General features: G+C 37.7%; 1 protein-coding gene across 4 annotated transcripts in view; it reads right to left on the reverse strand.

The window, feature by feature from the left end:
- Positions 1-1469: 1469 nt before the first annotated feature.
- Positions 1470-15704, reverse strand: part of HECTD2 (HECT domain E3 ubiquitin protein ligase 2) — a 91937-nt gene continuing 77702 nt past the window's right edge. For all 4 annotated transcript variants that reach the window (XM_060642046.3, XM_078434583.2, XM_078434582.2 and 1 more), the window contains exons 17-21: positions 15079-15166; positions 14886-14992; positions 13498-13613; positions 5747-5890; positions 1470-3967 (exon numbers count right to left, since the gene is read on the reverse strand). In XM_060642046.3, coding sequence (XP_060498029.3) covers positions 3847-3967; positions 5747-5890; positions 13498-13613; positions 14886-14992; positions 15079-15166 — 576 coding nt within the window. In that variant the 3' untranslated portion in view covers positions 1470-3846. The remainder of the gene's footprint in view (positions 3968-5746; positions 5891-13497; positions 13614-14885; positions 14993-15078; positions 15167-15704) is intronic.

The following is a 15704-nucleotide window of genomic DNA, read 5'->3' on the forward strand; positions in this document are numbered from 1 at the left end:
AGAACAAGAGATTATCTTCCAAGGAATGGCAATTACACCGACAGCTAACTTCATATCAACAATGAAACCCAAAGATAGTAGATTAATATATTAAAAGTCCTAAGAGAAAAAAAACCACAAAAAGCATCAACATAAAAATGCATGCTTAATGAATCTTTCATGAATAAAAGTGAAAGAAAGTCATTTTCAGACAAATGAAAAAAGAATTTACTACCAACAAACATTAAAGGAGCTTTTAATAATTGTAACTTAGGAGGAAGAAAATTGATCCCGGAGGTAAGTGTGAGGAACAACAGACAAGGGAATGGTGTGCAAGGAGACTGTAAATACGTGGTTAAATCTAAACAAACTATATAATGTTTTATTTTAGGGACTACAGTAACAGTTAAAAATTTGTATCATGAAAGTCAGGCCTCATACTAGAAGATCTCTGCGATGCATAATCTATACTAATAATAGTCCTCATACAAACACATAAATGATCATGGGATAAATTCTGAAGCTGTTTCTAGAATAAGAAATATTCTCTTAACATCATTTTAATGCCTCAGAAGCTCTTTGTGTTCTTTAATCTGTGGTTGGCCCTCATGTCTGATAGACCAAAACCTCCAGAAGCCTTCAGAAGCAGGGGTTTTAAGATGTTACCACATTACCACCATGATTCCTCTTGCACCACATCATACGGTTTACTATATGCCAGGCACTGTGAGTGCTTTACACACATTAATCCATTTAATCTTCCTACAACCCTATCTATGAGGTAGGTAGGTTTGTTAGCTCCATTTACAAATTATTTTCAAGCAGCAATCGAGGCGTGAGGAGAGTAAGTAACTGGCCCAAGGAAACAAAAGTAGTACATAGTAAACCCCAACCCAGGCGGTCTGGCTCCAAAGCACGACTGGTAAACCTAAAGGATTAACGGCTGTGTGGCCATCTGGGTGAACTGATTTTGTATTTGCTCCTGTGAAAGGCCACCCTGGTCTTTCTCCCACCCAGCTACCTATCTTCTGTTAATCAGTTATCTACCTTCTTTCCATTAATCACCCATAATATTCTCCCCTACATTCTCACAATCTCCTCTCTCTTTTCCTTAAGCATAGGAGATGTGGGCAAGGGGGAAATGGCCAAACTAATGGTTTTGGGGAGGAACACATAAGATCTGAAGTTAGCCAATGAAATGCCATACTTAGTTTGTGTCCAGTGGTCTGCATGGCATTTTAACATTCATTTGACAGAATATCTGTGACCATCCAGACACTGGATATACATTGTTTCATACTGAAAATAATGTGAAAGAAGTTGGTTTTATTTGGTGTCAATATTAACACATAGCTTTTGAAGCTGTATGTATTAGCAGTTTTCCTAAGCACTAGTTTAAGAGTGTAGTGAAAAGAATAGTTTGCTTTTATAATGTATTTTAAACTAATGGTTTTAAGGAATTGCCAAATGTTAAAAAATTGAGCTGAAGCCTGACTGATTGTATAACTTTAATATTTGAAAAATTTTCTTCCAGAAATGAACAACTTAATACAATACAGATTTGTACAAAAAAGACAGGCCATTAAAAACTTTTGATCATACAGACAAAAATATGATTAAGCAAAGATTTAAAAAGGACAGGACATTTTGTAAATACTGATAAATACTGTGCAATGCTTTAATTTACTGTGGCGGATATAAAAATCAAGAATTCCTTAACAGATTATATTTAAAAAAGCAACTACATGAATTTTCTAGCGATTTAAATTAATGAAATAGAACAGTAGTGATTTTTTTAAAAAAATGAGGTATTATTACACTGTAAACCAAAAACAGAACATAAATAAATAAAGGCAATGTGTAAGTAAGTGATAAATGGTTACAAATTTCAACTTATTAACAACAGACAACAATAGTTTTCCAGTTATTTATGGACTTTGTCATTTAAAAATTTGGCTTGCTTGTGTACTTATTTAAAAGTGACGTAGCTATCGCTATACAAGCACATCGTTAAACATGCAGACCAAGCCAGCACAATTTTCCCGTCTCTACCAAATAAAAACTGTTTACATTTTATTTAAAACACTTAAGTCTGATTTCTTATACATGATTCTTTTGTGCTTACTAGTAAGCAGTAACCTACATTAAACATCTTACGTTCTATTTCAAGCAGAGTAACCGAGAAGCAGTTTTATTTGCATATGGATAAAAAAACAGAGCAAACGAAACAAAACCAACATGCCTTGAACTTTCTTAGGATTTTCCAAGATTTTTAAGAAGAAAAATCCTTGACATAGTATACCCTATGGAAAAGCAGAGTCACTTCCGTCTTAAAGAGAATAGGAAACAAAGTAATTAACTCCTTTTCCTTGAAGATTGGCGAATTGGCTTTCGAACTACAGGAGAATGAGTTAATTCGTTCCTCCACCCTAAAAGAATTCTGCTGGTTGGGTGCAGGAAGCAGAGCGATAAGAAAACAGTGTAACTGAGAAAAAATTGGGGGACAGTATTATTTGCCTGTGAACCATATGCTGGTACTAAATGCTGGCTTCATTATTATTGCAAATACATCTTCAGAGTTTTCTGAAGGAAAGCTATTCAAAGTATAATAGAGAAGTCTTGATTCGAAAATATTTGTAACATGCTAATAAAACTGCTTCAGTTGCTGTAAATAAAAAGAAAACCATTTACTGTCTCACTTAAAATGTAGTTTCTTTTTACATGCTGCTTTTTTAAGAAACTCCAAAAAGGGAACTTTTGAATTTACTACATTCAGAATCCAGTGAAATACAAACATTTTGGCCAAAATGTTGAACTTTATTTTTACACCAAGCTACATCATTTTGACACAGATGTTATTATTGTATTCACTTTTGTCAAATATCTTATCCTAGCCTTTAGCAAAAATTAGTGTTTCAGTACAACTGGTGATCAAAAATACTAGAAATAAGCCTTGTATGTCAAAGTATGTATAAAAACAGTTCTTTTCTTTTGTGCTTGTAATTGACTTAATTTATCAACAATTCGTTAGATCTGATTTCCTTTCTAATATTCTGACCCTTAAGAAGAAATGATCATTATACAAATATTACAGAATACTCTAACTAGTTTACTGCCAACGTGCATGCAGACTAACGTTACTTAAAAGAACATAACCTCGAATCCAATGGTCTGAAAATAGTTAACACTCCTGTACAGTCATCTTTATTGATTTGTAAAAGCTGTATACACATCTAAAACCCTGAATTTACTTTGTAAAAATAAATCTTTTAGCAATAAATGGCACTATCAAAATCCCATTATTCTCAGGCTAGTATGTAGTTATTTACATGCTTTTCAGCAACAGTTGAAAAGAATCTTATAGGACCAAAGCCAGTATATCAAAAAACCCTGTAAACTGCATTTATACTGCTGTTTGTTGTTGCCCTCAGGTGTATGAAAATATGGCTACATGCCTTACATGAATGAGAACGTAGCTATGTGCGTTGCTACGTGTGCTGGCAGCACGCAATCTGCCACTGGGCTCCGCTACAGGGTCAACGCGTGCTTCACTGTGCTTTGCTTTCCCAGTGGAACACCTGTGAGAAGCTACTTACGGAGAATCATAAAGTGCTATAAAAAAGAGGGCCGGACCCACACCTGTCTCTGCCGTCTGGTCTCTTCCTTACTCGAGCGATTTCTGTGTTTTTAGAAAATCGTGCCTCCCCCATTGAACATACTTCATACTCGATTTAAAAAAAAAAAAAATCAGTATTTTAAAGTTGGTGAGCTTTGTCAAGGTGTTGTGAGACAGAGACATGAAAAGGTTAAAGGCACAATAAGAGGGAAGTGAATGCTACATATAAAATATATTTCAAGTCTTCTAGGTTACTCAAGTCCAAAACCTTCTGAATTTGAAATTCCAATGATCAATTTCTGCTTCAGGTCCTTTTTGCTCTTGTAGGGGGGAAGGCAAAGTTGATTGAAGCAGGTGTGGGCCACAGGCAACCTAGGGGAAAAAAATGTATTTTAAAGATACTAAGTCTCAAAATACATACAGGATAGCTGCTAAACTACTTTCAAACAGGGCAATTCAAATCTATTTCACTATGGTAGGAGGCGGCTCATCAATGCCTTCGCTGAACAGATACTTACGGAGTACTACTACGTATCGGCACCAGTCTAGACACTGAGGCAGCCTCTGAAGACAAGGCAGTCAATGTCCCTGTGCTCCTGGGAAACTTTCATCCTAGAGGCATTATGTTTGGAGTCAGACTGAATTTGAATGCTGTCTCCCCGACTACTGGCCGTGGGACCTTGTTCCGGTAGCTTCATGTCTCCAAATCTTAGTGTCCTTGCCACCATGACAGGGTAAGCCATCCAAGTGGGTTGTTTAAAAGATTTAAACAGGCAGGATGGTAGACAATATAACTGTTACTATAATTTCAGTCTTGACCGTCAAAAAGTAATAAAAAGATCACTCCTGGATACTTGATATCTGCACTCTCCATGCCGCTGCCCTCAGCGCAGCACTCCCCCGCCTTCAAGCCCCCCCCCCCCCCATCCTCTCCTCCGTGACACTATGTATCTATCTTCACCCTAGAGGCTACGGATTTCTTAGGCCCTTCCTTCAGTCTTTATGAACTTCACAGCATCACAAAGGTGGTCAGAGAAGTCCGTGAATAAAAATAGGGAATGTACCAGGGAAAAGGAGAACATTTTAAAAGAAGTTTATACTATTAGAAACTAAACTTTGACAGCCCTCTGTACTGAAAGACTTAAAATTGTTATAGTCAGTTTGCATTTACTGAGTGCTTGGTCTATGATAAGCATTGTGCCAAGTGCTTTTATATGCAGTGTTTAAGACTCAAAGCGATCTAAAAAACAGATTTTTGTTATCCTCAATTTACCGATGAGGAAAACTAAATATGGGAATATACGAGTTAAGTAATCTGTTCCAGGTTGTAGAGCCGGTGAAGTCACACACCCGAAAATCAAATTCAGATCAGTCTGACTTTACACCAATATTGTTACCATGTAAAAATTTAACATTCTTATTTAACAAAAACCTAGTGGGTCTACGACAGTGATGTATATACATCTTTGACGGTCACTTATATTTAATCTTTGTGAATGTCTTACTGCAAATCCTAGAGTTGTGGAAGATTCATGCCTAAACCATGGGAACTCATAAAATAATCCCTGAAATAATAATAGGAAAAGTTTAGATGTAATGTCACCTTTGTATTAAATTACATAACTCAGATTACCTTTTTTTTTTTTTTTTTTTTAACTTTGAGAGAGAGAGAAAGCGAGCTGGGGAGGGCAGAGAAAGGGGGAGAAAGAATCCCAAGAAGTCAGCACAGAGCCCAATGCAGGGCTTGAACTCATGAAACATGAGATCATGATCTGAGCTGAAATCAAGAGTTGGACGCTTAACTGACTGAGCCACCCAGGCACCCCTCACCTTAATATTTTTTAATAAAAAAAACCTTTAAATAAAAATGAACATTACACAATATTCTACTAAAAGCCAGCTAGATTTTAAAAGGGACTACAAAGCAGTTGACTTAGCATTGTAAAAAAGGCAATAGGTTATCAGTCAGCATTGGCAAGTCTCAAAAATTAACAGAGAACTTTAAAGCACACTCTCTCATTTCAGGCTTGTTTTTACTCCCAAGATTTTTCTATGAAAATGACTTCAGATTGAAAGACTCCTCTAAGTCCAAGCATATTATTATTAGCAAAACTTACAGATTAAAAATAAAATTACAATCTGGAAAGTTACCAGTTAGTAGAAGTTTCATTCTTTGAGATTTTAAAGTTCAAGTCAGCCATTCCTCCTACAGGCACTCTGTCACTTCCTGTAGTAAAATGTAGCAACTTCTTTTGAAGATCAAGAGGAAATCCAAGCACAACATCCCAAAAATATCTAAAGAACACCAAAGGAAATTTATATAAAATGTCTTGTCAGAAATGCTGCAGGTCAGAGTAAAGTAACATAAAGTAAGCTCTGAGGATAAAAATTCCCTTAAACATACATTAATACTCCTTAATGTGAGATTGACAAATGACGAGCCTCTATGTATGACTTATTTCTAACATTATTATAAAAGTAACATTTTTATAAAATTATAAAAGTAGTCCAACAGGGTATAGTACAAAAGCCATTTCTCTATTATATAACTTACAATTCTTATTTCTTCAGTACAGTGCTATTAAAATTCTACTTATAAGTATAGCATCCCTAAAATTCTAGAACCAAAGTCATTTTTTAAAATTTAAAATCTATCCTTTTATTTATTTTTTAATTTTTTTAAATTTTATTTTTTTAATTTACATCCAAATTAGTTAGCATGTAGTGCAACAATGATTTCAGGAGTACATTCCTTAATGCCCTTTACCCATTTAGCCCATCCCCCCTCCCACAACCCCTCCAGTAACCCTGTGTTTGTTCTCCATATTTAAGAGTCTCTTATATTTTGTCCCCCTTCCTGCTTTTATATTATTTTTCCTTCCATTCCCTTAAGTTCATCTTTTTTATATCTTAAATTCCACATATCAATGAAGTCATATATTTGTCTTTCTCTAATTTCGCTTAGCATAATACCCTCTAGTTTCATCCACATAGTTGCAAATGGCAAGATTTCATTCCTTCTGATTGCCGAGTAATACTCCATTGTGTGTGTGTGCGTGTGCGTGTGCGTGTGTGTATACTACTTCTTCTTTATCCATTCATCCATGAATGGACATTTGGGCTCTTTCCATACTTTGGATACTGTTGATAGTGCTGCTATAAACATTGGCGTACAGGTGTCCCTTCAGAACAGCACACCTGTATCCCTTGGATAAATACCTGGTAGTGCAATTGCTGCGTTGTAGGGTAGTTCTATTTTTAATTTTTTGAGGAACCTCCATACTGTTTTCCAGAGTGGCTGCACCCACTTGCCTTCCCACCCACAATGCAAGAGATCCTTTCTCCGCATCCTTGCCAACATCTGTTGCTGCCTGAGTTGTTAATGTTAGCCATTCTGACAGGTGTAAGGTGGTATCTCCTTGTGGTTTTGATTTATATTTCGCTGATGATGAGTGAGTGATGTTGAGCATTTTTCATGTGTTGGTTGGCCATCTGGATATTTTCTTTGGAGAAGTGTCTATTCATGTCTTTTGCCCATTTCTTCACTGGATTATTTGTTTTTTAGGTGTTGAGTTTGATAAGTTCTTTATAGATTTTGGATACTAACCCTTTGTCTGATATGTCGTTTGCAAATATCTTCTCCAATTCTGTCAGTTGCCTTTTAGTTTTGCTGTTTCCTTCGCTGTGCAGAAGCTTTTTATTTTGGTGAGGTCCCAATAGTTCATTTTTACTTTGGTTTCCCTTATCTCCAGAGACATGTTGAGTAAGAAGTTGCTGCAGGCAAGATCAAAGAGGTTTTTGCCTGCTTTCTCCTCGAGGATTTTGATGGCTTCCTGTCTTACATTGAGGTCTTTCATCCATTTTGAGTTTATTTTTCTGAATGGTGTAAGAAAGTGGTCCAAGGTTCATTTTTCTGCATGTCGCTGTCCAGTTTTCCCAGCCCCACTTGCTGAAGAGACTCTTTATTCCAGTGGATATTCTTTCCTGCTTTGTCAAAAATTAGTTGGCCGTACGTGTATGGTCCATTTCTGGGTTCTCTATTCTGTTCCATTGATCTGAATGTCTGTTTTTGTGCCAGAACCATACTGTCTTGATGATTACAACTTTGTAATACAGCTTGAAGCCCAGGATTGTGAAGCCTCCAGCTTTGGTTTTCTTTCTCAAGATTGCTTTGGCTATTCGGGGTCTTTTCTGGTTCCATACAAATTTTAGGATTGTTTGTTCTAGCTCTGTGAAGAATGCTGCTGGTGTTATTTTGATAGGGATTGCATTGAATATGTAGATTGCTTTGGGTAGCATTGACATTTTAACAATATTTGTTCTTCCTATCCAGGAGCATGGAATATTTTTCCCTTTTTTTGTGTCTTCTTCAATTTCTTTCATAAGTTTTCTATAGTTTTCAGCGTATAGATTTTTCACCTCTTTGGTTAGATTTATTCCTAGGTATTTTATGTTTTGTGGTGCAATTGTAAATAGGATCGATTCCTTGATTTCTCTTTCTGTTGCTTCATTGTTGGTGTATAGGAATGCAACCAATTTCTGTGCATTGATTTTATATCCTGCAACTTTGCTGAATTCATGAATCAGTTCTAGCAGTTTTTTGGTAGAATCTTTTGATTGGTAGAGTATCATGTCATCTGTGAAGAGTGAAAGTTTGACCTCCTCCTGGCTGATTTGGATGCCTTTTATTTCTTTGTGTTATCTGATTGCTGAGGCTAAGACTTCCAATACTATGTTGAATAACAGTGGCAAGGATGGACATCCCTGTCTTGTTCCTGACCTTAGGGGGAAAGCTCTCAGTTTTCCCCATTGAGGTTGGTATTAGTGTTGGGTCTTTCACACATGGCTTTTATGATCTTGAAGTATGATCCTTCTTACCCTACTTTCTTGAGGGTTTTTAGCAAGAAGGGATGTTGTATTTTGTCAAATGCTTTCTCTGCATCTATTGAGAGGATCAGATGGTTCTTGTCCTTTCTTTTATTGATGTGATGAATCACGTTGATTGTTTTGCAGATATTGAACCAGCCCTGCATCCCAGGTATAAATCCCAGTTGGTCGTGAATAATTTTTTAAAATGTATTGTTGGATCCAGTTGGCTAGTATCTTGTTGAGGATTTTTGCATCCATGTTCATCAGGGAAATTGGTCTATAGTTCTCCTTTTTAGTAGGTCTCTGTCTGGTTTTGGAATCAAGGTAATGCTGGCTTCATAGAAAGAATTTGGAAGTTTTCCTCCCATTTCTATTTTTTAGAACAGCTTCAAGAGAATTGGTGTTAACTCTCTCTTAAATGTTTGGTAGAATTCCCCTGGAAAGCCATCTGGCCCCAGACTCTTATTTTTTGGGAGATTTTGATTACTAATTCGATTTCTTTACTGGTTATGGGTCTGTTCAAATTCTCTATGTCTTCCTACTTCAGTTTTGGTAGTGTATATGTTTCTAGGAATTTGTCCATTTCTTGCAGATTGCCCATTTTATTGGTGTATAATTGCTCATAATATTCTCTTATTATTGTTTTTATTTCTGCTGTGTTGGTTGTGATCTCTCTTCTTTCATTCTTGATTTTATTTATTTGGGTCCTTTCCTTTTTCTTTTTGATCAAACTGGCTAGTGGTTTATCAATTTTGTTAATTCTTTCAAAGAACCAGCTTCTGGTTTCATTGATCTGTTCTACTATTTTTTTGGTTTTGATAGCATTAATTTCTGCTCTAATTTTTATTATTTCCTGTCTCCTGCTGGTTTTGGGTTTTATTTGCTGTTCTCAGTTCTTTAAGGCATAAGGTTAGGTTGTGTATCTGAGATATTTTTTCCTTCTTTAGGAAGGTCTGGATTGCTATATACTTCCCTCTTATGATGGCCTTTCCTGCGTCCCAGAGGTTTTGGTTTGTGGTGTTACCATTTTCATTGGTGTCCATGAACTTTTTAATTTCCTCTTTAACTTCTTGGTTAGCCCATTCATTCTTTAGGGGGATGTTCTGTAGTCTCCAAGTATTTGTTACCTTTCCAAATTTTTTCTTGTGGTTGATTTAGAGTTTCATAGCGTTGTGATCTGAAAATATGCACGGCATGATCTCGATCTTTTTGTACTTGTTGACGGCTGTTTTGTGTCCCAGGATGTGGTCTATTCTGGAGAAATTTCCATGTGCACTGGAGAAGAATGTATATTCCGCTGCTTTAGGATAAAATGCTCTGAATATATCTGTTAAGTCCATCTGGTCCAGTGTGTCATTCAAAGCCATTGTTACCTTGTTGATTTTTGATTAGATGATCTGTCTATTGCTGTGAGTGGAGGGTTGAAGTCCCCTACTATTATGGTATTACTACAACGAGTTTCTTTATGTTTGTGATTGATTTATATATTTGGGTGCTTCCACATTTGGCACATAAATATTTACATTGTTAGGTCTTCTTGGTGGATAGACCCCCTTAATTATGATATAATGCCCTTCTTTATCTCTTGATACAGTCTTCACTTTAAAGTCTAGATTGTTGGGGCGCCTGGGTGGCTCAGTCGGTTGGGCGTCCAACTTCGGCTCAGGTCATGATCTCACGGTCTTTGGGTTCAAGCCCCGCGTCGGGCTCTGTGCTGACAGCTCAGAGCCTGGAGCCTGTTTCAGATTCTGTGCCTCCCTCTTTCTCTGACCCTCCCCTGTTCATGCTCTCTCTGTCTCAAAAATAAATAAATGTTAAAAAAAAATTTAAAAAAAAGTCTAGATTGTCGGATATAAGTATGGCTTTTCCAGCTTTCTTTTGCTGATCATTAGCATGATAGGTGGTTCTCCATCCCCTTACTTTCAATCTGAAGGTGTCTTTAGGTCTAAAGTGGGTCTCTTGTAAACAGCTTATAGATGGATCTTGTTTTCTTATCCATTCTATTACCCTGTGTCTTTTGATTGGAGCATTTAGTCCATTGATGTTTAGAGTTAGTACTGAAAGATATGAATTTATTGCCATTATGTCGCTTGTAGAGCTGGAGTTTCTGGTGGTGTTCTCTGGTCCTTTCCAGTCTTTGTTGCTTTTGGTCTTTATTCATTGTTTTTTATTTTTATTTTTTCATCTTTTCTCCCCTCAGAGAGTCCCCCTTAAAATTTCTTGCAGGGCTGGTTTAGTGGTCACGAACTCCTTTAATTTTTGTTTGTCTGGGAAACTTTTTATCTCTCCTATTTTGAATGACAGCCTTGCTGGATAAAGAATTCTTGGCTGCATATTTTTCTGATTCAGCACATTGAATATATCCTGCCACTCCTTTCTGGCTTGCACATAACCCTTCTACCCCTATTTCTCTCTCTTCCTCTTCTAGGACCCCTATGATTCTGATGTTGTTCCTTTTTAATGAGTCACTGATTTCTCTAATTCTTAAATCATGCTATGTTGCCTTAATCTCCCTCTTTTTTTCTGCTTCATTATTCTCCATAAGTTTGTCCTCTGTATCACTGATTCTCTGTTCTGCCTCATCCGTCCTTGCCACTGTGGCCTCCATTCGAGATTGCAGCTCAGTTATACCATTTTTTATTTCATCCTGACTAGCTTTTACTTCTTTTATCTCTGCATAAAGCGATTCTAATCTATTTTCGACTCCAGCTAGTATTCTTATTATTGTGATTCTAAATTCTGGTTCAGACACCTTTCTTGTATCTGTGTTGTTTAAGTCCCTGGCTGTTGTTTCTTCCTGCTCTTTCTTTGGGGGTGAATTCCTTCGTTTCATCATTTTGAAGGGAGAAAAGGAATTAATGAGGTAGAAAAATTAAAATAAAAAATTGAAATTAAAACAATATTAAAATTAAAAAATTAAAAACAAGCACACACACACACAAAATCAAATAAATGATGCTAGATCCTAGGTGTGTTTTGGTCTGGGTGTTCAAAGTGGCTTGATAGACTAGAGAAAAAAGGGGGGAAAAAAGAAAAATTGTTTGAATATTTGAAAAAAATGAATACACTGAAGTAGACTAAAATGAAATGATTGCAGTAAAATAGAATTTGAAAAAATTTACACAAAAGTAAAAAATACAGTAGAAAAAAATTAAAGAAAAATATGTTTAATAAAAATTGAAAATAGAAATTAATTTTCTCTCTTTCTGTATTCAAGAAAAAGAAGAGAAACAAAAAAGAGAAAAAAGAAAAAAAAAAACAAAGAAAATTGGATAGACTGGCTAACAGACTGAAATACGACTTAAATCACTTCATTTTCCACTAGAAGTCAAACTATGAAGTCTTTATAGTCCATAAACTAAGCAGCAGTGAGACGTGTTCTTGAAGAGCGAGGTTGGCCCAGTTGGGTGTGGCTTAGTGTAATGGTTCCGTTCTCCACTAGATGGCACTGCTTAGCTTACTGGGGTGGATTGTTATGGCGCTTATAGGTGCGTATACACTGGAGTGGTGAAAATTACGTCACCCAGCTACCCAGTCTCTACTATTGGAACTCTGTTCTCCCCAATCAGCAACTGTGCACCTGTCCTTTGTCCTCGGCTTCCGTCCACTCCCTGCTTTTACACAGTCCATGACCAAGCCCCAGGCAGCACGTCCCTCCCGAGTTTTGTCTCAGATGTGGCTGTTTTTCCTGGCCCCTTTCATCTGAGGGACTGTGGCTTTGACCCGTTCAGCCCCTATGTGGAGGGTCTCACCGAGCAATGGCCGGGTGCTGGCCGCACCCAGGAGCGCTTGCGGGACCGTGCTGCTGCAGATGCCCAGAGACTGTGACCAGGTGCCAGCCCGCCCCAGAAAAAGTTTGTGAAATAGTGTAGCAGCAGCATTTCAAGGATTATGAGAAATGACAACACACATCTGGCACCAGGCTTCACCCTTAATGACTTTGTTCCAGCACCAGTGAATGTGGCTGTTCTCTGGGGTCTGCTGGGACCAGATGGCCTCACATCCTCTAACTAATGTCCTTCCAGCAGTGGAACTGGTTATCCCCGTGTGGCCTGAGAACCGCCCATACCCCACTCTGCTCCTGGGGATTCGCCCTTCCCAACAGAGCACCTCCAGGTATCAGCTGTGGAGTTTCAGACTCTGTGCTCCCTGTTTTTTATAGTCTTAATGGAATTTAAACTTTCTCCTTTCTCCTTTCTCCCTTTTTAGTTCAGTCCCTGTGGCTGTTTCCAATTTTCCACTTTCTCTCCAGCTGCTTTCAGCGGGGGGTACTTTTCCCATATTCTCTCCCATGGTCTCCACCCTCTCTCTGCATGCAAAAGCAGCTCCCTGTCCTCCGCGGCTTCTCTTTCCCCAAGTTCATCTCTCTGTGCCATGTACCTGCTGAATTCTGTGGTTCAGGCTGTGCAGATTGTTGTGTTAATCCTCAGATCAGTTTTCTAGGTGTGAAGGATGGTTTAATGTTGGTCTGGCTGTATTTCATGGATGTGAGACACACAAAAAACCTCCATGCTGTTCTGCCATCTTGGCTCCTCCCCAAAGTCTTTTTTTTTTTTTAAGTAAAGTCTCTAGGGGGTGCCTGGGTGGCTCAGTAGGCTAAGCATCCTACTCTTGATTTCAGCTTAGGTCATGGTCTCATTGTTTGTGAGTTCAAGCCCCAAGTTGGGCTCTGTGCTGACAGCTTGGAGCCTGCTTAGGATTCTTTCTCTCTCTCTCTCTCTCTCTGCCCCTCCCCTGTGCTCACTCATGCTCTCTCTCTCCCTCTCTCTCAAAATAAATAAATAAACTTAAAAAAAGAGTAAATTTTCTATAGTTTTATAGAAACTTACTTAGATCACTTTCTCCCAAGTGGATTGCTAAGTGATTTCATATTTAATAGTCTCACCTTACTTTCTAAAGATAAAATAAGGTAGGGTGGGACTCTACAATATTTGAGCTAACTTAACTTGATTCAAAGACTGAATTTGACAAATAAGTCACATTCTCTTTCATTCCCTCTCTGCAATCTCACTTTCAGAAGGAAATGAGCTCACCGTATAGTTAAGTCTGTTTTCGCGTAGCCATCATACTGAGTGCTTCTCTGCAGAGCGTGCATATCCAGCTCAGGACTTCCACAGACCAGAATTTCAACCTCTTCTGGACGAAGCAGCTGCCGACAGTCATTTCCCCAAAATAATAATAAAAAGTGATGATAAAAAAAGTGAAATTGGAACTATCTTCCCTGAATCAAATTACAAAACATGTCTTCTAGTAAATCAAGCCATTTTTGTTAAGGAAAAATCTCCGTTTTTATTTTTCTACCGAGGTTAAGATATTTTTGCTTCTGAAAGTTTATAAATCTTGTCAAACTATTAGGCTCTCCCTTTTGCAAATAGTAATTAGCTGTTTGCCAGAAAAACAAGCAGATGACTAAGCATGAATCCAAATTACAATTCTCCCCCCACAGCCTGCTTGAAACTCTGAGTTACTCCAGCCTCCTCCCGATACCCCACGCACCTTCTAGGTGCATGCAGAATTTGGGTACTTGGGTTACAGTCTGTCTCATGTCGCCTACTTGTTTTTTCACCCATATAAGTTGTCTCCCACCTAAAGAGATTAAAACTTAAGAATAGAGACCATGCTATGCCATTTCATTCTTATTTTCCCTCCTTCCACCCCCACAACTACCAGTGCGTCACAGCCAAAATCCACTTAGAACTCAATAAAGTGCTCCATTTTCAAAGGTGTTTTTAACAACAAGTATGTGACAAAGGTTACTCTAAAACAAGCTCTCTTCTATAAAAATAACTCAAATGGAAGACCTTACTCCAAACCCTGATAATAAAACCGAGGGGAGATACAAGTGGCATGACGGAGTGCACCCTACGTAGCTTGGGTGGAGAGCAGTGCTTCTTTAGAAAGCTATGCTTTTATCTTAGGATATTTCTGACAGTGTTCTATACAGCAGCTGACCCATATTCACATAGCTAAGGCAAGCCAAACCAACGAGAGTTCATCATGATTCTGAAGACAAACTATTTCCTATGGGTAAATGATAACTCTGAGCTGCAGCCAGAAGCAGTTTCAATATGTTCCTTAATCAGAAGAAGTTGTGGCTTTCGCCCGGGAGCTTATGTGTTGACTCCGTTAAGACCTTGAGCCTATGGGATCTCTTCATCTACTCTTGAGGAAAATTCTTAAAGCCCCAAAAGAGACAGTATAAGACACAGCACAAGGAAAGAAAAATAGAGTTGACTGGCCTTTTTTCCTATTAGAGAATTAAGGCTGAAATGAGAAAACTCTTTATTTCTAGCTCTACCTTTAAAAAGTAGAAATTATTTTCTATTTTAGAAGCTTATCTATTAAAATACTTAAGGAGTTATTTGTCAATATTATAGTATTACAAAACCTAATTAAAAGCCTAAGTTAGTTTTAAACTCACCATCAGGGCATTTGAAGCACACACACTATGAAATCCATAATAAAATGCAGCAAACTGCTTATAGATGGATTTGTTGAGAAGAAAGTCAACATAAAGCTGTACATATTCTGGAAAGCAATTTTACATCTGTTAAACAGTAAAAGTAAATGGTAAACATTGATGCATTTTAATTAAGAAATGGTGTCTAACTTACCTTTCCTATTTTGATTGGTAACTGGAATTTTATCACCACCTGGCTTTAAATTATAGGACTTAATTATTCCAAATTCTTCTTGAAAAACCTGATGGGAGATTCCAACACACGATATTTATTGCTATGGTTAATTTAATAGTAGGATTCAGTGAACTGGTCTGTGACATTTAAGAACAGTTTTCTTCCTGGTTTTAAATATAGAAACTACAGGGACAAATCCTCTCTGTTGAATACAGTTAAACACCTAACAGCTGTTCATAAACTTGTGTGGCCATTTAGATAATACACAGGTCTTTGGAGCTTTTGGAGCTATGTGGATTACTCTGATTTCCATCTCCCAATTATTGTTAGGGGAATGGAAATGAGACCATTTTGGTCTGAACCATTAGTTCCTGCTTCTAACTTTTTTCTTGTAAATGTTTAGCCATTTTTGAGAGGTGGTGGCCGGGGCGGGGGGGGGGGGGGCAGGAGAGGGAGGGGATGAGAGGGGAAGGGGCAGAGAGAGAGGGACAGAGGATCTCAAGCGGGCTCTGTGCTAACAGCAGCAACAGCAAGACTAATGTGGGGCTTGAACTCACAAACCGTGACATCATGACCCAAGACGAAGTTAGATGCTCAACTAATTG

Source organism: Panthera onca, chromosome D2 (assembly GCF_046562875.1).
Source record: "Panthera onca isolate mPanOnc1 chromosome D2, mPanOnc1 haplotype 2, whole genome shotgun sequence".
NCBI classification, from domain to species: domain Eukaryota; kingdom Metazoa; phylum Chordata; class Mammalia; order Carnivora; family Felidae; genus Panthera; species Panthera onca.